Source organism: Bubalus kerabau, chromosome 2 (genome assembly GCF_029407905.1).
Source record: "Bubalus kerabau isolate K-KA32 ecotype Philippines breed swamp buffalo chromosome 2, PCC_UOA_SB_1v2, whole genome shotgun sequence".
NCBI classification, from domain to species: Eukaryota; Metazoa; Chordata; class Mammalia; order Artiodactyla; family Bovidae; genus Bubalus; species Bubalus kerabau.
In genome coordinates this window covers 129,463,923-129,484,498 of record NC_073625.1, presented here as the reverse complement: position 1 = coordinate 129,484,498, position 20,576 = coordinate 129,463,923, and the positions used below count along the sequence as shown (strand labels likewise).

Sequence of the window (20,576 nt, the reverse complement as noted above, 5' to 3'; positions counted from 1 at the left end):
TTTCCAGTGAGTCAGTTCTTTGCATCAGGTAGCCAAAGTATTGGAGCTTCAGCGTCAGCGTCAGTTCTTCCAATGAATATTCTGGGCTGCTTTCCTTTAGGATTGACTGGTTTGATCTCCTTGCAGTCTAAGGGACTTTCTAGAGTCTTCTCCAGCACCACAGTTTTGAAAGAAAACACCAATTCTTCAGCATTCAACCTTCTTTAGGGTCCAACTCTCACATCCTTAAATGACTACTGGAAAGACCATAGCTTTGACTATACAGATGTTTGTCGACAGAGATGTCTCTGCCTTTTAATACATTGTCTAGGTTGATCCGGAGAAGGCAATGGCACCCCACTCCTGTACTCTTGCCTGGAAAATCCCATGGACGGAGGAGCCTGGTAGGCTGCAGTCCATGGGGTTGCCAAGAATCAGACATGACTGAAGCGACTTCACTTTCACTTTCATGCATTGTAGAAGGAAATGGCAACCCACTCCAGTGTTCTTGCCTGGAGAATCCCAGGGACGGGGGAGCCTGGTGGGCTGCCATCTATGGGGTCGCACAGAGTCGGACACTACTGAAGCGACTTAGCAGCAGCAGCAGCAGCTAGGTTGATCATAGCTTTCCTTCCAAGGAGCAAGTGTCTTAATTTCATGGCTGCAGTTACTGTCCACAGTGATTTTGGAGCCCAAGAACATAAAATCTGTCAGTTTCCACTTTTTCTCCTTCTATTTGCTATAAAGTGATGGGACCAGATGCCATGATCTTAGTTTTTTGAATGCTGGATTTTAAGCCAACTTTTTCACTCTCCTCTTTCACCCTCATCAAGAGGCTTTTTATTTCCTCTTCACTTTTTGTGATTAGAGAGAAATCTGCATCTGCATATCTGAGGATATTTCTCCAGCAATCTTGATTTCAGTCTGTGATTCATCTAGCCCAATATTTCACATGATGTACTCTGCATATATGTTAAATAAACAGGGTGACAATATACAGCTTTGTCATACTCCTTTCCCAATTTTGAACCAGTCCATTATTCTGTATCTGGTTCCAACTGTTGTTCCTTGACACACATACAGTTTCTTAGGAGACAGGTAAGGTGGTCTGGTATTCCCATCTTTTTAAGAACTATCCACAGTTTATTGTGATACACACGGTCAAAGGCTTTAGCATAGTCAATGAAGCAGAAGTAGATGTTTTTCTGTAATTCCCTTGCTTTCTCTATGATCCAATGAACGTTGGTTATCTGATCTCTGGTTCCTCTGCCTTTTCTTAACCCAGCTTGTACATCTGGAACTCTTATGTGTGTGTGTGTGTTTGAATACATGAAAATGGTGTGTGTGTGTATGTGTGCTTAGGCATATAATTCTATGCCTAGATACATAAACTTCAGTTCAGTTCAGTCGCTCAGTTGTGTCCAACTCTTTGCGACCCCATGAATTGCAGCACGCCAGGCCTCCCTGTCCATCACCGACTCCTGGAGTTCACTCAAACTCACGTCCATTGAGTCAGTGATGCCATCCAGCCATCTCATCCTCTGTCCTCCCCTTCTCCTCCTCCCCGCAATCCCTCCCAGCATCAGAGTCTTTTCCAATGAGTCAACTCTTCGCATGAGGTGGCCAAAGTACTACTGGAGTTTCAGCTTCAGCATCATTCCTGCTAACACAAACTTAGCAGGGACATAGAAAGAACACCCATTAAATGTAATGGTTATAACTCTTGGAGTTGTATAGAGTGAGAGAAGTAGGGGAAGAAATATTTACTTCATTATGTAGTTTTTTTATGTGGTATGTGTGTGTGTGTATGTATGTGTGTGGTCTGTTAATTTGTGGTTTCTATAAAGCTTTTTTCCCGATTTTTTTATTTTGGTAAAGTATACATAATACAAAATTTACTATTTTAACTATTTTTAAGTGTACAGTTTAGTAGCCTTAAGTATATTCACATTGTTGTGCTACTATCACCACCATCCTTGCACATAACTCTTTTCATGTTGTAAAACTGAAATGCTATACCCATAAATCACTCCCCATTTTCTCCTCCTTCTCATAGCCCCAACCATTCTGCTGTTTATATGATTTTGATTACTCTAAGTATCTCATATAAATGGAATTCTATAGTATTTGTCTTTTTTCTGACATTTCACAAAGCATAATGTCCACAATGGAGTTTCATCTACCTTGTAGCGTATGTCAGAATTTCCTTCCTTTTCAAGGCTGAATCATATTCTACTGTATATATACAGCACCTTTTGTTTATCAATTCATTCACTTGGGTTGCTTCCATGTTTTAACTATCATGAATAAATAATGCTGCTATGAACATGAATATATAAATATCTGAGTCCCTTTTTTCACTTTTTTGGGGTATATATCCAGATGTAGAATTGCTGAAAACATACTAATTGTACATTTCATTTTTTTGAAGAACCACCATACTGTTATCCATAGAACCTGCACCATTTTACATTTCCACCAATAGTATATAAAGACTCCAATTTCTCTACAACCTCACTAATGCCTCTTATTTTCTGGGTTTGTTTGTTTTGATAACAATAATCCTAGCGAGTATGAGGTGATATTTCATTGTAGTCTCGATTTGTACTTACTAATGATTAATCGAGGAGGGCATGGCAACCCACTCCAGTATTCTTGCTTGGAGAATCCCCATGAACAGAGGAGCCTGGCAGGCTACAGTCCATGGGGTTGCAAAGAGTCCAACATGACTGAGTGACTAAGCACAGCACAGCACACAATGATTAATCATGCTAAACACCTTTCATGTGCTTGCTGGCCACTTGTATATCTTTTTGGAGAAATGTCCATTCAAGTCCTTTGCCCATTTTTGTTTTATTGTTGTTAAGTTTTGGAAGAAAAAAAAAAAAAAAATCAATAGGTCAAGAAAGAGTCTCTGTAACAGACATCTGTTAAAACCTTATCTATCCAGCTACCGATCTACAGAATTACAAGGCCTGGATTTACCACTCACACTTTCTGAGATGAAAGTGTTCCTCGATCAGTCTTATCTGACTTTCTGTGACCTCATAGACTGTGGCCTGCCAGGTTTCTCTGTCCATGGGACTCTACAGGCAAGAATACTAAAGTCGGTTGCCATTTCCTTCTCCAGGGGATCTTCCCCACCCAGGGATTGAACCCACATCTCCTGCATTGCAGGCGGATTCTTTACCTTCTGAGCCAGCACTTTCTGAAGTGTCTGCTGCTGCTGCTGCTGCTAAGTCGCTTCAGTAGTGTCCGACTCTGTGCGACCCCATAGACGGCGGCCCACCAGGCTCCCCCGTCCCTGGGATTCTCCAGGCAAGAACAGTGGAGTGGGTTGCCATTTCCTTCTCCAATGCATGAAAGGGAAAAGTGAAAGTGAAGTCGCTCAGTCCTTTCCGACTCTTCGCGACCTCTGAAGTGTCTGGAGTCATTTAAAATTTTCTACAATTGGACTTTCCATACCCTCATCACACCCCCACACAACCCCCTTGTGTGTGCGTCCTGTTTATTTACTCACCCCTCTTTTCTCTTTCTTCCTGAGGGTTTGTAGGACGGTCAAACATCTTCTGCAATGTATACCCATTTAGTTGAAAACATTTACTGAGTTGCCGTCTGCCTTTCCTTCTCCAAGCTAAATTTTCCAAAATTCTGAAGAAATAGTTTTCTTTCAGCACCGTCGCTAACTGGTACAGGGAAGAAATGACAAGGCCCATCAGACCCACGAGGAGCGTTCCTGAGGAACGCGGGCCAAGCCACAGCCGCCGCGTGAAAACAAATCTCAGCCGTTGGAACTCCGAATCCCGGCATGCAACGCGGCCACGCGTGGTAAAGACCCTTTCAGAAATGTTGCTACGTGGTCAAACACCGACAGTTCTTGTGTTGAAGGAGTGCGCTGCCTTGCTGGAAAGCTCCTTCCAACCAAAGGACGCTCAAGCTGCCTCACCCCGTTTCCACTGTGTCCCCAAGGTCCCGCACTTCGGCAGGCCTGGCTGACGCGCCGCAGTCACGGCCCCTTTCCCTTAGGGTGCTGCACTTCTCAAGACTCCAGTCTTGTGGCCCGTCCAACTCAACTTTATACTGTTCTTGGTTCCAAATTTATTTCCAACCTGATTAAGACACAGGGTAGGGTTTCAATAAATGCTGACAGATTGAATAAATGAAGATGTCATAAAAGAATACATAAAAAGCCACACATAATTTGGCAGAAAGATTATGGAACTGTAACCTCACACTGATCGGGTTCCAACACTAGTTTTTCCACTTAATCCAGTCGGGTCCACTGAGACTTCAAAAAATGTTTGTTGAATGAATGAATAAAATGTTCTCACAGAGACGTATGACGAACTAAGTGCGATAATGCTTTTATCGTTCCCAGCCACAATCAGCGCTTAATATTAATGGAATTACTGCTCTCCCTACTATTCCATGTTCTGTGTTTATGTAGACTTGTGAGTGACCTGAGGGTAAGGAATGTCTTACTCGGTCTGGACTCCCCAAGGTGCCGGCTTACATTAGGTGAGGAGAAAGAAAACTGAGGACCACAATTTTTAATGTGCTGGGAGCTGGTGGAAAAGAACCCGCCTGCGGATGCAGGAGACAAGTGACGCAGGTTTGATCCCTGGGTGGGGAAGATCCCCTGAAGGAGGGCATGGCAACCAGTCCAGTATTCTTGCCTGGAGAATCCCCCTTAGAGGAGCCTGGAGGGTTACAGTTTATAGGGTCGCAAAGAATTGGACACGACTGAAGCGATTTAGCACGCAAGCACGGAGTGGAGATTATACATCCAGAGCCGCTTCTCAGAGAGTCTCATTATCCCCAAGAACGTCAGTTTGCTCAGGAAAAAATGATGACGGCAACACTTGCACTCCATAAATCCCCTCCTCGCCGCCCGGGTGCCTCAACAGGCCGCACCCGCGCCGCTGGGCCCCACTGCTCTCTGCCTCGCAGCTCAGCCCTTAGGCAGACCTAGGGGAGACGCATGCGCATTCTTCTGCCCTCGGCTCCACCCTCCCTTCTTTCTCTACTCCTTCGCATTTCGAGTGCTGGATCTTTTTGTCCCTTACAGCGTGCCGTGTCAGTTTCCGTGCGGAAGTGGTGGCCGTGAGAGAAGATGGCGGCCACTGTGGTGGCGTCTCCTGGTGCGTTGGCTAGTCGGGTCAACAAGCGCAGCGGCGGCGGACCGGGAGGCGGTGGCGGCGGTGGTGGCGGCGGCGGCGGCGGCGGCGGCGGCGGCGGTGGCGGTGGTGGGACAGCCAGAGGGGCGGAGGAGGAACCGCCGCCGCCCCTACAAGCAGTTCTGGTGGCCGACAGCTTCAACCGCCGCTTCTTCCCCATCTCCAAGGACCAGCCTCGGGTGAGCGACGTGCTCGAGAGCTGCCGGAGGGTCTTGTAGGTGGCAGGGCTAGAGCAAGTTATACTGTGTGGTGAGGCGGCCTCTGGAAGGACTTGTGCCCACTCTCTTTCCCAGAAATCGGGTTTATCTGGTTAGGAGGAAGGCGGAGAGACGGTCAAAAGCCCTGATGACTGCCTGACCAAGTGAGTGGCTGGCAGATTTGGGCACGCGTAGTGCTGTTCACCTCCAGGTTTGGGAGGCCCGCAGGACTAACCTTGGACCAGTGTTTGTGAGAAGCCTTCACAGGAGGATTCAGTGCCTCAAGAGGAGGCTGCGCGGCTTTTGTGCATAGGAAAAAGTGATTCTTGGGTGAAAGAAAATGTAACCACCTTTTGCCTTCAAAAGGGAGGTCCTGGACCTAAAAAAGGAGCAGACTAGTCTGATCCCATAGTAACAGCTGTTTTGGATCTTGTACAGTGTGCTTTTTTCTTTGCAGGTTTTGATGACAGTCAGTGCCATCTGTCAAAAGGAGAACAGAACAGGTTCAGTGGCTGGTGGCCAGCATCCCCTGTATTGTCTAGACACTGGGGAATTGGACTGAGCTACTCCTAATGATTGCTGGGTTCCTCAGCAGTCCCCATTTCAAAGAAAAGGACTTACATTCTGTTTACGGAAAACTGTCTTTGACTCCCCACCCCACCTCCAAATAGTCTAATTGGCTGTTTATTTGGGGCAACTGTTTGGGATGGCTAGCCCTTGGCTCTTAGAAAGAGATCAAGGAAGGAAATCTTACAGGGAAAAAGGCCTTAGTGGTGTTTTAAGTTTCTGGAGTTATGACTGATTTCTAGTGTTAGAAATCAGGGTTGTCTGTTCTGTATCAGCTTTGTCTGATGCTAAGCAAGTAGATTCTATGCTTACTGTATCCAAATTGCAACCCATTAGACTCATGTTTGGGCTTCCCAAGTAGCTCAGCTGGTAAAGAATCTGCTTGCAATGCAGGAGACCTCGGTTTGATTCCTGGGTGGGAAAATTACCCTGGATAAGGGATATGCTACTCACTCCAGTATTCTTGGGCTTCCCTGGTGGTTCAGATGGTAAAGAATCTGCCTGCAATGCGGGAGACCTGCATTCGATCCCTGGGTTGTAAAGATCCCCTGGAGGAGGGCATGGCAACCCACTCCCAATTTTCTTGCCCGGAGAATCTCCTTGGCCAGAGGAGCCTGTTGGGCTGCAGTCCATGGGGTTGCAAAGAGTTAGACATTGGACATGACTGAGCAACTAAGCACAGCAGACTCATGTTTAGAGCATGCTATAAACATCAAAGATAGCCTGATTACTTTTAAATAGGAAAGATAAAACTAGTGTTTGAAAATACTGACAGAGGAGTGAAATTGTGGTTGAAGTAGGAGAAAGAATGGTTCTCAGAGGATCCTCACAGATAACAAGTCTTCAGACGTTTTTTTGTCTCTCACCCTCCAGGTCCTCTTGCCCCTGGCCAATGTGGCACTAATTGACTACACTTTGGAATTTCTGACTGCCACAGGTGTACAGGAAACCTTTGTCTTTTGTTGCTGGAAGGCTGCTCAAATCAAGGAACATTTACTGTAAGCTCTGCAACTATTCTTTCCATGTTTCACCATTTTTCCCCTGGTTTCCTTAGGATGAATGTAACTAAGGGGAAATTATGAGGAAGAAAAATATGTCTATTTGTATCCCATTGTAAGGTCTAAGGGCATTCTCTTCACTTAGGAGGTGAGCAGCTGAAGCTGTGATAAAGATTAAAGAACAGCATTTGAATTTTTTCTGAATCTCATAAAGTTTAGTCCCAGTGAGTTTTGCTTTTTATTTGGTGGCTCCAATATGCCAGTTACAAGAGTAACATCTTTGTTTTTCCACTGAGCTTCTAAATGTTGAGCTCTTCCTCATCTTTGTATTCCTGGTACCTAGCATAGTACCAAGCACATAGTAAACACTTAACAAATGTTGAGTGAAATCTTTTTGAAAAAGAGTGACTCTCAGGATTTAAGGAAGCTTAGGAAATATAGGCTAGGATTAGCATGATCTCCATCAGACAGCTTCTAAATTTGATACGAGCTTTAAGAGAAAAGTTTGTCCCTAGAATACTTCAAATAACCTAAGTCTCAGTGGGATTTTTAGTTCCAATCCGTGTTTGGGGATCGGTCAGGCAATGGAGAGGAAATAGCCATGCTTCTCTAGCCCATAAAACAAGATTATATACTGAAAACAAGATTTATATACATAAAACAAGATTATATACATAAGACACTATACTGAAACCATTAATTATAGTTTATTAATCTCTTTGAAGTTGAGGACGCTGGCAGAAACTCTAAAAAAATCACAGCAAAGGAGTGTGAATGTTGAATGGCGGGGGAATAGAGAAGCCCTGCATGATCTTTATGTTTGGTTTACTCATTCTCCTCACCCCTCCCTTCCCTTAGGAAATCCAAGTGGTGCCGCCCAACATCCCTCAATGTGGTTCGAATAATTACATCAGAGCTGTATAGATCACTGGGGGATGTTCTCCGTGATGTTGATGCTAAAGCCTTGGTGCGCTCTGACTTCCTTCTGGTGTATGGGGATGTCATCTCAAACATCAATATTACCAGAGCCCTGGAAGAACACAGGTCAGGATGGGAAAAACAGTAGAGGTGGGGTTTGGGACCAACAGAGCCCTAGGACTGCTTTTTTACAGCTCTCTCCTTCCTGTCCTTTATAGGTTAAGGCGGAAGCTAGAAAAAAATGTATCTGTGATGACGATGATCTTCAAGGAGTCATCCCCCAGCCACCCAACTCGTTGTCATGAGGACAACGTGGTAGTGGCCGTGGATAGTGCCACAAATCAGGTGCTCCATTTCCAGAAGACCCAAGGCCTCCGACGTTTTTCTTTCCCTCTGGTATGTGGTTATCTGGGGTCCTTGAAGTGGGAAGGTGACAGGCTTCAGCAGGAGAGATGAGTTAAAGTCCTTGTAACTTCTCCCCACAGAGCTTGTTCCAGGGCAGTGGAGATGGAGTGGAGATTCGCTATGACTTACTTGATTGTCATATCAGCATCTGCTCTCCTCAGGTGAGCTCCTCAGGTCAAAGGCTGCATATCCACTAAGTAAAACTCTGAAGATATATTACCACCCCCTTAAGTGACAAGCTATATTTCTTCTCCCCCTCTCTCCCATCTGTTCTATAGCAAAGAGGTGTTGTCATCTTGACCCCAGTAGCTCATTGGCTGACTTTTTTGGGATTCTGGCCCATGTCCTGCTGTCACAGTGTCTGATATGTCTCTAGGAGGCTATGTTTGCTTCCAGAGAATAGTACTTAACCTTATCCCCCTCTGACTTCTCCACACAGGTGGCTCAACTATTTACAGACAACTTCGACTACCAAACACGAGATGACTTTGTGCGAGGCCTGTTAGTAAATGAGGAGGTAATAAAAGGCTCCCAGTGCCTCTTTAGAAGAGGGCTGTAATATTAGTCATGCTGATAACTTTTGGTTTCCCACCCCCACCCCCCTTTTTTCCTCTCTTTCTTCATTTGCTTTTTTATTTTAACCAACTTCAGGGACAATAGACCCTGCTGACACACAGAAGCAGAAGATTCATTTTTCGTTTTTGGCAGATCCCCAATACCATCTGACCACCAGTGACATGTTAAAAAATCTCAAAATCAACAAATTGATTGCTAAAAACATGACTATCCACCATTACACGTAATGTGAAAATTTGTTTTCCCTTGGGTAGGTGGGGGGACTTTTGATCCCATCTCATATTTTATTGGGCTGTAGGAGGAAGGAAAATAGCTGGAGGTGAGAGGGAAGCAGTACAGAGAAAAGTCTCAGGCCACTTGGCTGTGACATTGAGAAGCAGTAGGGAATTTAAGGAAGTTAGAAGAGAGTTATACTGGGGGATGTTCTTTCTCTCTTGCTTGCTTGGGTGACCTCTCTTTTTTTCTCCTCATTTAGATCTTAGGAAACCAGATCCACATGCATGTGACAACTAAGGAATATGGTGCCCGGGTCTCCAACCTACACATGTATGCTGCTGTCTGCGCGGATGTTATCCGCCGATGGGTCTACCCTCTCACCCCAGAGGCTAACTTCACTGACAGCACAACTCAGAGCTGCACTCACTCCCGACATAACATCTACCGAGGGCCTGAGGTCAGCCTGGGCCATGGCAGCATCCTGGAGGAAAATGTGCTCTTAGGTTCTGGCACTGTCATTGGCAGCAATTGCTCCATCACTAACAGTGTCATTGGCCCTGGCTGTCACATTGGTGAGTATAGGTAGGGAGGTCAAGCTGGCCATCCTAGAAGCAGGAACTTGGGGGAACCCCATGAGTCCAGAAAAGGATACAGAGGGATAGTCCCTGAGAATAAGGAACTAGAGTGGCTGCCTTAATAAAGGAAAGAACAGGGATGTAAAAACAGTGATACTTTTAATTTGTGGTCTGTGAGCCTATTATTGGGTGACTCTTCACATTCCAGGGTACCCTGTATTCACAATCAGGACCAACTGGATAATTAACATGCAATAACACCTGTTTAGTACATTGCAGTTTACAAAGGGCTTCTGCGTACTTTATTTCATTTAATCCTCATAAAAACCTTGTGAGGTATTATTTATAGATAAGTTTTATAGATAATCAAAAAGGCTAAAAGTGGTTGTCCCCCCAAGGTCATGGCTTATAAGAGGCAATGCAGGTACTTGATTCTGATTATAAGTCTAGTGTTCTTTATACTCTTTAATAACTCACTTTGGTTATAACAAAGTGATGCTTCTAATGGAACTGCCCCATTAAGAGAACAATAAGATTCTGACTTTAAAATGTACCAAAACAAAAGAGGTAGAATAATTTGGTTCTACTTTTAGACATGAGTGTGATTCTAATAAGTTTCTTGAGCTCAAGGGATCTCCAGAAATCTTAAAGGTTCTCAGGTTCTTAAGTCCAGTATATAGTCAAATTTTTGTAAACCTGGTGGAGGGTAGTCAGGCTGAGCAATGTTCCGGTCTCTGGCCTGAGCTTAGAGAGGGAGAGGGAATTTATGGTGATTTGGGGATGGAGTAGTAGAGCTGGATGGGATCTCTGTTGGTGTCAGTCAGCCCCATTCTCCACAAATGGTCTGAGAAGTGGTCTGGTCTGGAATTGGAGCCATGGGTGACCAGGAGTGTTTCCTGTCCTGAGCCAGGTGATAATGTGGTGCTGGACCAGGCCTTCCTGTGGCAGAGTGTTCGAGTGGCTGCTGGAGCACAGATTCATCAGTCTCTGCTCTGTGACAATGCTGAGGTCAAGGAAAATGTTACACTGAAGCCTCACTGTGTCCTCACTTCCCAGGTAAGACCTGCTCCACATGGCACATAGGCCATGAGCTGAGTGGTGGTTATGCTGAGCCAGAAAGTGCCTTATGTCCACCAAATCCAGCCTGAATTGAGATTCCCAATCCAGTGGTTTCATTTGCTTTCTACTTGACTTAGTAAAGTCACTTTCCTTTGCAGTACTTGTCCCACGCATTAATGGATCTGTGCCACCCACTCCTTTTTTCTCCTCCAGGTGGTAGTGGGCCCAGATATCACGCTACCTGAGGGCTCGGTGATCTCTTTGCACCCTCCAGATGCAGAGGATGATGAGGATGATGGTCAGTTCAGTGATGATTCTGGGGCTGACCAAGAAAAAGAGAAAATGAAGCTGAAAGGTGTGAGACTCAGCAGGTGTGGGGCATCTGTGTGTCTCTCTGCCCCATAGAAATACCAGTGTTTCCTCCTAAGGGGTTGGTGCTTCTCCTGGGCCCTTGCTAAAGATCAGTGTCTTTTCCAGGTTACAATCCAGCAGAAGTTGGAGTTGCAGGCCAGGGCTACCTCTGGAAAGCTGCAGACATGAACATGGAGGAAGAGGAGGAACTACGGCAGAATCTATGGGGTGAGCTAGGCCTCATTCCTGCCACCCACCATCTAAATCAGATTATTTTGAGGGAGTTTGAACACTTCAGAATCAGACTGGCAGTGGTTTAGTCCCTAAGTTGTGTCTGACTGTTATGGCCCAATGGACTGTAGCCTGCCAGGCTTCTCTAGCCATAGGATTCTGCAGGCAAAAATACTGGAGTGAGTTGCCATTTTCTTCTCCAGGGGATCAGAATTAGACTGCTTGTTCATTAATTTGTTCATGCAGACAGAGCAGATATATTGCTCTCTGTCAATGGCTCTTCCGTTTTCTTTTTTCTTACCCCTTCTGGATTCTCAGGACTCAAAATCAACATGGAAGAAGAGAGTGAAACTGAAAGTGAGCGAAGTATGGATTCTGAAGAGCTAGACAGTCGGGCAGGCTCTCCACAGATGGATGACATCAAAGGTACATGGCCAAGGGAGCAGTGTCTGGGACAAAAGAGGAGACCATCCAGTTTGGTTGGGCATAAAGTGAGGACTGGATGACTTAAAGCATCCTGGAGCAATATTGGCCCATGAACTTATTCTTGCTTTGATTTTAGTGTTTCAGAATGAAGTCCTGGGAACACTGCAGCGGGGCAAGGAGGAGAACATTTCTTGTGACAATCTAGTCCTGGAGATAAATTCTCTCAAGTAAGAGCAGCCTCTCCCTATTCTCATCTTCTCAGGGTAATCCTAGGTGGTGGAGGTTCTCTCCTAATTCTTCCCCAGATAGGAACATGTTTCCTTGACATCGCGACTGGACAAGGCTGGTAGCATTTGAAACAGGGAGAACATTGTTCTAGCCTCAGCATAGACTTCTTCCTTCCAAAATCCTCCCTTTCCATGTTGCATCTGACTTCCTCTTCCCAATGTCCTGCCAAAGTCATAGTTCTACAGTATGCTGAAAGGGCCAGTGAAGGCCCTGGTGTCACCCCAGTGTCCCCACAGGTATGCCTACAACATAAGCCTGAAGGAAGTGATGCAAGTACTGAGCCATGTGGTCCTGGAGTTCCCACTGCAACAAATGGATTCCCCGCTAGACCCAAACCGCTATTGCGCCCTGTTGATTCCCGTAAGCAAAGATTGAGGCTGGGTACAAGGGGTTGAGTGGAGACAGGTATACATTTTGGGGGCTTGGCTTTAAAGGAAATCAGGAGTAGAAGGTCTTACGGGGTATATGTTACTTGTGGTTCCTTTCTCCTTGCCTCTGGACACAGATTGGGTTCTAGAGCAGGTTTGGTTGTCCAGGGGAGTCAAGTTAGTTTCAGTAATGAGTGGCCTTTGAGATTCCAGTATTCAGGTGGTACTAGACCCCAAAGGCATACCCAGAATGGACTGGATTGTCATACTCTGACTGAAAATGATCTGACCCAGAATAAGGTGAACATTTAGACTGGGAACAGATATTTTGAGGCAGCCTGCAGCATCTGACCCCCTTCACCTTCCCTAGGAAATTTCTTTTTCTCCAGTCCTGCCAGCAGCTCCCAGGTGCCTCTGACATAGTTCCACAGAGCCTGTATAATCTCTTGTCTTTTTTAATTTTTAATTTTGTGACTTGCGGGATCTCAGTTCCCTGATCAGGGATTGAGCCCAGGTCATAGCAGCAAAAGTACCAAATCCTACCACTAGACCGCCAGGCAACCACCTCTTGTCGTGAAAGACCCATGTTATCATGATTGATTCTCTTTACTGTCCAGGTCTAGGTGCATGCTCAGGAATATATTGCAGCTTCTCTTTCCCACAGTTGCTCAAGGCCTGGAGCCCTGTCTTTAGGAACTACATAAAGCGCGCCGCTGATCATTTGGAATCTTTGGCAGCCATTGAGGACTTCTTTTTGGAGCATGAAGCTCTTAGCACTTCCATGGCCAAGGTGAATACCACCCCAAGCCACATAGTCCTGCATTTACTTTGAAACAGGCTTTGGTGACCTCCATGGAGACACAGTATAGACTGACATGAATCCATATCGAGTTTGGTTAATAGCGTCATCCACCTGTAGTGTTGTGCTCATTGCTGGGATAGTACAGCTTGGAGCCAAGCTAGTAAGGCAGCCATTTGGAGGTTGTCCTGGGAATGTGTGGAGCGCTACAGTTACAGAAGTCAGACCTGTCCCAGTGTCAAAGTGAACAGCTCACTCTTGTCTGTTTTGGAGGAGACTCCACAGTGTATAGGAGGCAGCTGAGGGCCTGGTAGGAAGCCACTAGATCTTGCTGCCTCTTCCTCTGTTATCCATTGTATCTTGAACCCTGCAAGGCCCCTGAGACCTCCTCTGCTGGCCTTCTGTAGGTACTGATGGCTTTTTACCAACTGGAGATCCTGGCTGAGGAAACAATTCTGAGCTGGTTCAGCCAAAGGGAGGTAACTGACAAAGGCCAGCAGTTGCGCAAGAACCAGCAGGTGAGTCAGGCTGCCTTCCTCTCACTGCAGTCGTTGTCTGGTTCCCTGGCTCCTGGCCCCAGACTCCAGGTGGTTGGTCCCTGGGCCTCTGGTTGTTTATGCACTTAGGAGAACAGGAGGGTTATGTGAGTCCCCCTCAGTAGCTCTCCACTCTTCTTCCTTACAGCTGCAGAGGTTCATCCAGTGGCTAAAAGAGGCAGAAGAGGAGTCATCTGAAGATGACTGAAGTCACACTGCCTGCTTCTGTGGGTGTTGTTGATTAACCTCAAGGTTTCTGGGCCAGGACAAGTGAGAGATTAGTTCAAAAGGATGAGTGACCACCGTCTGAACTGAGACTGGAGCAGAGGCTGGAACTACAGTATTCTTCCCACCATCAGCAACCATGTGCCTCCCATCCTGACTGGGGAGTGGGGGTGAGGGAAGTTGGGCTGGATAACAGCTCTGCCTAAGGAGGAGCTAAGCAGGCCCTGCGGTTAGAGGAAGACCAGAGGAACAGCTTTGTCCTCTGGTTCCCCTCAGGGAATAGCAGAGAGCAATTGGCCCTCTCTGCTGCTTGTATTTGTTAATATTAAAAAAAACAAAGAGAGGGGTTTATTTGCTTTCTCTCCAACTCTGACTGATCAGCCATTGATGTAGGTGACCAAAGAGTTCTGAACCTCTGATGCAGTAGTAGCCTTTCCTTAACCACCTGGTGGAGAGGGAGAAGAGGGGTATTGTGGCCACTAGATGGTACTGTGGTGCCTTGCTAGTTGACCATTGCCATTGTCATGATAGTGGAAGGGCTAGATTCTTTTCCAGCCTTTGTGAACCAATTTGTGGTCCTGGAGTGGTGTGCCCAAACCAGGTTCCATAGAGAGTCCTAGTCCAAACACTTTTCTTCAGAGGGTGATGATACCAAGCATATGTAAAGTCCATTAACCACCTGCCAGTCCATCACATGCTTTGTCCAGTTGATCCAGTACCACTGTCAGGTAACAGGGCTACTCTTCATCTTCAAAATAAGGGAATTTGTTCAAGGTCTCATGACTCTTTGGGGGTAAAGTTAAGGACTTGATCCTCGTCCAGAATCCTTTTTCCTTCACCATTTTCAGTGTCTCAGTGAAGGGAAATTCCCCCCCAGATGCAAATACAACCTCAGGCCAGCAATGGATATTCTTAAGAACGGAGGAAGAATCTGAAATGGGCTGTCCCGTAATATATGTTATTTTAGTTAATCTTCGGGAGAAGGCAATGGCACCCCACTCCAGTATTTGCCTGGAGAGTCCCATGGATGGAGGAGCCTGGTAGGCTGCAGTCCATGGGGTCGCTAAGAGTCGGACACGACTGAGTGACTTCCCTTTCACTTTTCACTTTGATGCATTGGAGAAGGAAATGGCAACCTCAGCCCTATAAAGTAGGTCTTATCCCCATTTTCCGATGAGGAGTCTAAAGTTCATAGAGGTCCCATAAGTAGTAATTAATAGAGCAAGGATTTGTTATTAGACTCTAGAACTGGAGTTTGTCAGGTTCCAATATTGTCTGCTTTAACTTAGACCATGAGACATGCCCTTCTGTCTTGTCTTGTTGAGTTTTTTGTTGCTTTCCTATAATCCTCACTCGGTTAACACTTAACTCTGGCAGATGTCTCTGGTAACAAGTGGCCCTCTTGGACATCAAATAAAATAGTTGCCTTTCTTCATTTCAATTGGGTAGAAAGGAGTAAGCTGAGGAAGGGGATACTGAACTGTGTTCAGGAGTGTGAAGGGGCATTACTCAGTGTTTCTGAAGAGGGAGAAACAGGGTGGCTGAGATTTGGCTTAATTTACTTTTCTTATTCAGTAAATCTCAGTTTCTGGGTTCGATCCCTGGGTCGGGAAGATCCCCTGGAGAAGGAAATGGCAACCCACTCCAGTGTTCTTGCCTGGAGAATCCCATGGACAGAGGAGCCTGGTGGGCTACAGTCCACGGGGTCTCAAACAGTCGGACATGACTGAGCAACTTCAGTTCTTTGTCAAATATAGGACCTAGTGAATAGAAAGCATGTGAAGGTTATAGATGGATCTCATAGGGGCAGTTAAGTACAAATAACTGTAGAGTACCTTTAATTTATACCTAGTGGGTGGCAGAGATCAGAAGTGGCCTGTAGAACTTTTTAGAAGGAAGATATTCCTTCTACTTTGGGTGCTTAGGGAGAAGGCTTACAGGATTGTGACACCTGAGTGGCCTTAAAAAAAAAGTAGAAGGGAACATTATAAGCAAAGCAAAGGCTTTCCACTTCAGTATGACAGATTGAACACATGGGCTTTTTACTCCCTCCAAAACCCCTTTCAAATGTCAACAGAGGAATTTTTCGAAAAAGGCACGTGACTCGATGACAAGGAAAACAAGGTGACAGCAATGAATGAGAGACATCAACATTTTGGAAAAAAAGTAAATGGAAAGGTGAAAGTTGAGCTAGCAGAGCAGAATGAGATGGGCTGTACCTGCTGGGGTGGTTGTTAACAAGAAGCAAATCAGTGTGCCCTTCTGAACCCAGAAGAGGCTCAGGAGAGGGGGTACAGATTGGGGCTGAGAACTGGGGTTGGGGGAGAAGGGAATCAGAGATGTGTTTGAGAAAAAGCCCCCCAGGTCCTTTATCTGATCGAACCAAGTGATTACTCCTATTTTCTCTGCGAGAAATAGGAGCTTTAGTCTCTGGAGAAATGGTGTGGAGGCAATTTTCAAAGAACTACTTATAAATGTTTCCTAAACCCAAAGGTTGTGAATTTCTAGACTGACAAGAGTCAGTGAGTGCCCAGCACAATGAACAAAAATAGCACTGTGAAATCTCAGAACCTTAGGGAAAGTATAAACCTTTAGAACCACTGGATTTAGTAGGAGACATGGTGGGGATGAGGAGAGGGCAATGGCATCCCACTCCAGTACTCTTGCCTGGAGAATCCCATGGACGGAGGAGCCTGGTAGGCTGCAGTCCATGGGGTCGCTAAGAGTCGGATACGACTGAGCAACTTCACTTTCACTTTTCACTTTCATGCATTGGAGAAGGAAATGGCAACCCACTCCAGTGTTCTTGCCTGGAGAATCTCAGGGACGGGGGAGCCTGGTGGGCTGCCGTCTATGGGGTCGCACAGAGTCAGACACGACTGAAGTGACTTAGCATAGCACAGCATATGGTGGGGATGAGAGTGAGGGGCTAGATTGAAAATGAGGAATAAAGTGAAAGTATATGAGTGGCAGGGCTCTGAATGTCAGCACAACTGACATAGCCCCTAGGCCAAAACAATTGCAGACAAAAGGCCTACAAATACTTACATTTTTGTTTCAAAAAAAAAAGAGAAATCCATCTTTCCCCCACTCATAACCCTACAGTGATCACTTGGTTGGATCAGATAAAGGACCTGGGGGGCTTTTTTTCATACACATCTCTGGTTCCCTTCTCCCCCAACCCCAGTTCTCAGCCCCAATCTGTACCCCCTTCTCCTGAGCCTCTTCTGGGTTCAGAAGGGCACACTGATTTACTTCTTGTTAACAACCACCTCAGCAGGTAGAGCCCATCTCATTCTGCTCTGCTAGCTCAACTTTCACCTTTCCATTTAATAAGCCCTATACATGGACAGAATTTACAATTAGCCTTTTAGTATTTCACTCTTAAATGTGAATAGACCATTAAGGGCCACCGGACACAACTGAAGGGACTTAGCAGCAGCAGACATGGAAGAAACTTTGCAACATGAAAGAGATCAAAACAAACAGAAAATTGAAACCAAGGAATTCACAAAGTAGCTTTCTGAAAACTTTAGGGAGGAAAATGCTATAATTCTCAAAGCTCAGAGAAGATATTGTGTCTTTGAATAAATGCTATGAAAAGGAAAAGTTGGAGAATAAAAGAATTCTTAGAAATTAAAAAAATAGGTAAATGAATTTTTTCCTACTGGAAAACTGGAGGAGTACAAAGCCAAATAGGAGGGATATTATACTACTTCCATCCTTATATACTTACTGAGTTTTTAATTGTGACTATTTTACCTGTACGATTAGATAGGGGAAAGGTTAGAAATAAGAAATCTTGCAAAAAGGTGAAATCATTTAAAAATGGATGATAAAAAAGGATCAATCCAGAAGGTCCAGCATCTAACAGGAGTTGCAGAAACAACAGGAAAAAAATGGTAGTAATGTTACTAAATAATTTAAGAAAGTATTGTTGAACTTCTAGGTGGGAAATGCTCACCCAATGCCTAGCACAGTGAATAGCACCAAGGCATATCACCAAGAAATTTGAGAATCCCCAGGGATAAAGAGTACTTCCTAAAGACTTGCAAAGAGCGTTAAAAACAAGTCCTGTACAAATGCTTAAGAAAAGAGATCAAAGTGATCACTTATAGCAACACTGGAAGCTAGAAGACAATGGAGTGACTCAGAATTCTGAAGGAAAATTATTAATACTTGAAATGCAGAATCATACTCTCATCTTTTCAAGTTTCTCCCCAATTAAAAATCTTTTTTTCAAAACTTTTTATTGAAATATAGATGGTTTACAATGTTGTGTTAGTTTCAGGTGTACAGCAAAGTCATTCAGTTTTATACATATTAATATATATACTTTTTCAGATTCTTTTCCATAATAGTTCACCCCAAATTTTATTTCTCATGCTTTCAAGGGAAACTACCAAAGGATGTGTTTTAATACTATTGAGGAGCAAATTATTGAGCAAACGGATCCAACACAGAGGAGAGGTAAAGAGGGTTCAGAGAATGATGCAAAGAAGTCCAAGGCTGAGAGCTGTTCACAGACTGAGACAGCCAGCAGTGCGGACCAGAGCAATGGAATGGAAGGGTCCAGAAAAGAAAGCCAATGGGTTATCTAGTACATTTAACTGAATTAGTAAAATACGAATTGAGAAGCTATTAGATTATGTGGAAAGACTTAATGATAAGTACACTATATAAAAAAGCAAATGCAAGAGCAAGGCAATGATTAATGCCAGAAAGAAAAGTTGGAAACATTTATAGTCAAAATGTCAATGCTAAGTACTATATTTTCTTAACCAAAATCCTAAGAGGTTAGGGGAGGTGGAGCAAAGGTAAATCCATCCATCAAAATTGGAAATCAATAAACAATGTCTAGAATGCATAAATCAGGGCTTCCCTGGTGGTCCAGGGGTTAAGAATCCACCTGTCAATGCAGGGGACATGGATTCAGTCCCTGGCCCAGGAAGATCCCACATGCCTTGGAGCAACTAAGCCCATGTGTCACAACTACTGAGCCCATGTGCCTCAACTAGAGAAAGCCTGTGCACAGCAATGAAGATGCAGCACAGCCATAAATAAAACTTCTGAAAGACTCACAGAATGTATAAATCAAGAAGTAATATGAGCTTAAAAAATGTACACTAGGGTGGGGGTGGGGAGGGAAATGAAACGACTGCTGTTAAACGTTTTCTTAGTATTTGTCTATGCATGCATATTACTTTGATAAAAATTTAAAGGGAAGATGTGAAATGAAAATATATTCATTGTGTGAGCAGGGGCTGACAAGTAGGTTGAACAGATTTAAGTCAAAACTTTGTTAGGATACAATGAAAAAAAGGCTGTAGAGGTTAGATTATAGAGAGCTTTGAATATCATGCTAAGGATATTTGGAAAGTACTGCAAAATGTGGAGAGGTTTCTAAGCTGAAGAGGTATCTGAAAGGTCCTTAATCTTGAAATGTGTATTTGGCAACAGTATACAAAATGGAGTGGGAGGAGCCCACACTTGTTACTGTGGCCTAAAAGGACCTATGTGGTCTGGTCCCAGCCTACCTAATTGACACTCATCTACCACCATCATTGTAGTCACAATGACCTTCTTTTTGTTCTTCAAATTTGGCAAGTTTATTCTTGCCTTAGCCCTTATGCTTGTCTGTCCCTCTGCCTAGAATGCTCTTCCTCCGGACCAGACCTTCTTATAGCTGCTTCCTCACTAGTTCTACGTCTTCAGGCAAATGGAAGAGGCTTTGTCTGACTGCCCATATTACTGTTTCCCCTGTTACTATCACATCACTCTGTTTTACTCTTTTTCATAGCATTTGTCACTCTGAAGTTATTTATTTACAAGCCTGTATGCTGCTACAGTCCATGGGGTTGCAAAAAGTTAGACACTACTGAGCGACTAAACACTGTGCCTCCTTCCAAATAAGTGAAGAGCCTGAGAACAGCCTTATCTGCCTTGTTTTGCTCTTTCATGCAGTATGCCTTGCACATAGTAGGCATTCAGTATTTATTAAACAAGTTACCTAAAGCTTAGGCATGAGGAGATCTGTTAGAAACGATTATACTTAGCCCTGGCTTGAGACTTCATGTCCCAGTCAGGCAGGCATCTTCATACTTAAGCTCATTCTGCATTCAGTCCATTTATTAAATCACTACTTCACACTTAGGTACTGAGGTTACAAGAAGGAATCAGAACTCGATCTTGTTCTGTCCTTAAGCAGTTGTCGGGTAGACTCAATGACAGCAGCTATGCTTCTCAGCAGACCCTAAAAGGCCAGGTCGATGAGGTCTCTACCCTCCAGAGATACTTGGTCAGAACCCTTTCTCTGGGAAGCAAAGCAACCCCTACATTAACGCCTCCCTATCTGCAGAGGAGCAGCCGATCCCCTTGGGTCCAGAGCCAGGGCCTTGAAGAGTCCGGAAACCGGGCCATCCTGGAGAGAGCTATCCATCCAGCCCCTGGGGGCGTAGGCGACTGCCGCCACGCTCCCCCGGGCCTGGGACCGGAGCGCAGGAGCCGAGCACCGCCTGGTGGGTGGGCGGGTTGTCCGCGGGTCCGGCGGAGAGCCAGGCCATCTGCCGCGAGGCCAGAACGGCTCAGCGGCAGCCGGGGGCGGGGCCGCGCCGGGGCGGGGCGCGCTGGGGTCGGGGGCGGGGAGTGGACCGGACCGCGGCCCAGAGCCGGGAGGGCCGCTGCA

The 20,576-nt window shown here is 45.2% G+C and overlaps 1 protein-coding gene and 1 long non-coding RNA gene across 3 annotated transcripts in view; one reads left to right on the top strand and one right to left on the bottom strand.

Moving 5' to 3' along the window:
* LOC129643806 (uncharacterized) overlaps nucleotides 1–4,244 on the bottom strand; it is a 54,047-nt gene extending 49,803 nt beyond the window's left edge. The window contains exon 1 of the long non-coding RNA XR_008710513.1: nucleotides 3,500–4,244. This is a non-coding gene — a long non-coding RNA (uncharacterized LOC129643806). The remainder of the gene's footprint in view (nucleotides 1–3,499) is intronic.
* An 833-nt stretch (nucleotides 4,245–5,077) lies between these two features.
* EIF2B5 (eukaryotic translation initiation factor 2B subunit epsilon) lies at nucleotides 5,078–14,234 on the top strand. Of its 2 annotated transcripts, XM_055568900.1 has the most exons (16): nucleotides 5,078–5,335; nucleotides 6,794–6,918; nucleotides 7,777–7,962; nucleotides 8,055–8,232; nucleotides 8,322–8,402; nucleotides 8,681–8,758; nucleotides 9,293–9,605; nucleotides 10,519–10,664; nucleotides 10,881–11,022; nucleotides 11,145–11,246; nucleotides 11,568–11,675; nucleotides 11,812–11,902; nucleotides 12,200–12,323; nucleotides 12,996–13,121; nucleotides 13,538–13,648; nucleotides 13,815–14,234. In XM_055568900.1, exons 1-16 carry the CDS (start codon nucleotides 5,093–5,095, stop codon nucleotides 13,872–13,874), a joined length of 2,214 nt encoding a protein of 737 aa, XP_055424875.1. In that variant the 5' UTR covers nucleotides 5,078–5,092; the 3' UTR covers nucleotides 13,875–14,234. The 2 variants fall into 2 exon arrangements, with proteins under 2 accessions (XP_055424875.1, XP_055424876.1); XM_055568901.1 differs by lacking the exon at nucleotides 12,996–13,121.
* The last annotated feature ends 6,342 nt before the right edge of the window (nucleotides 14,235–20,576 follow it).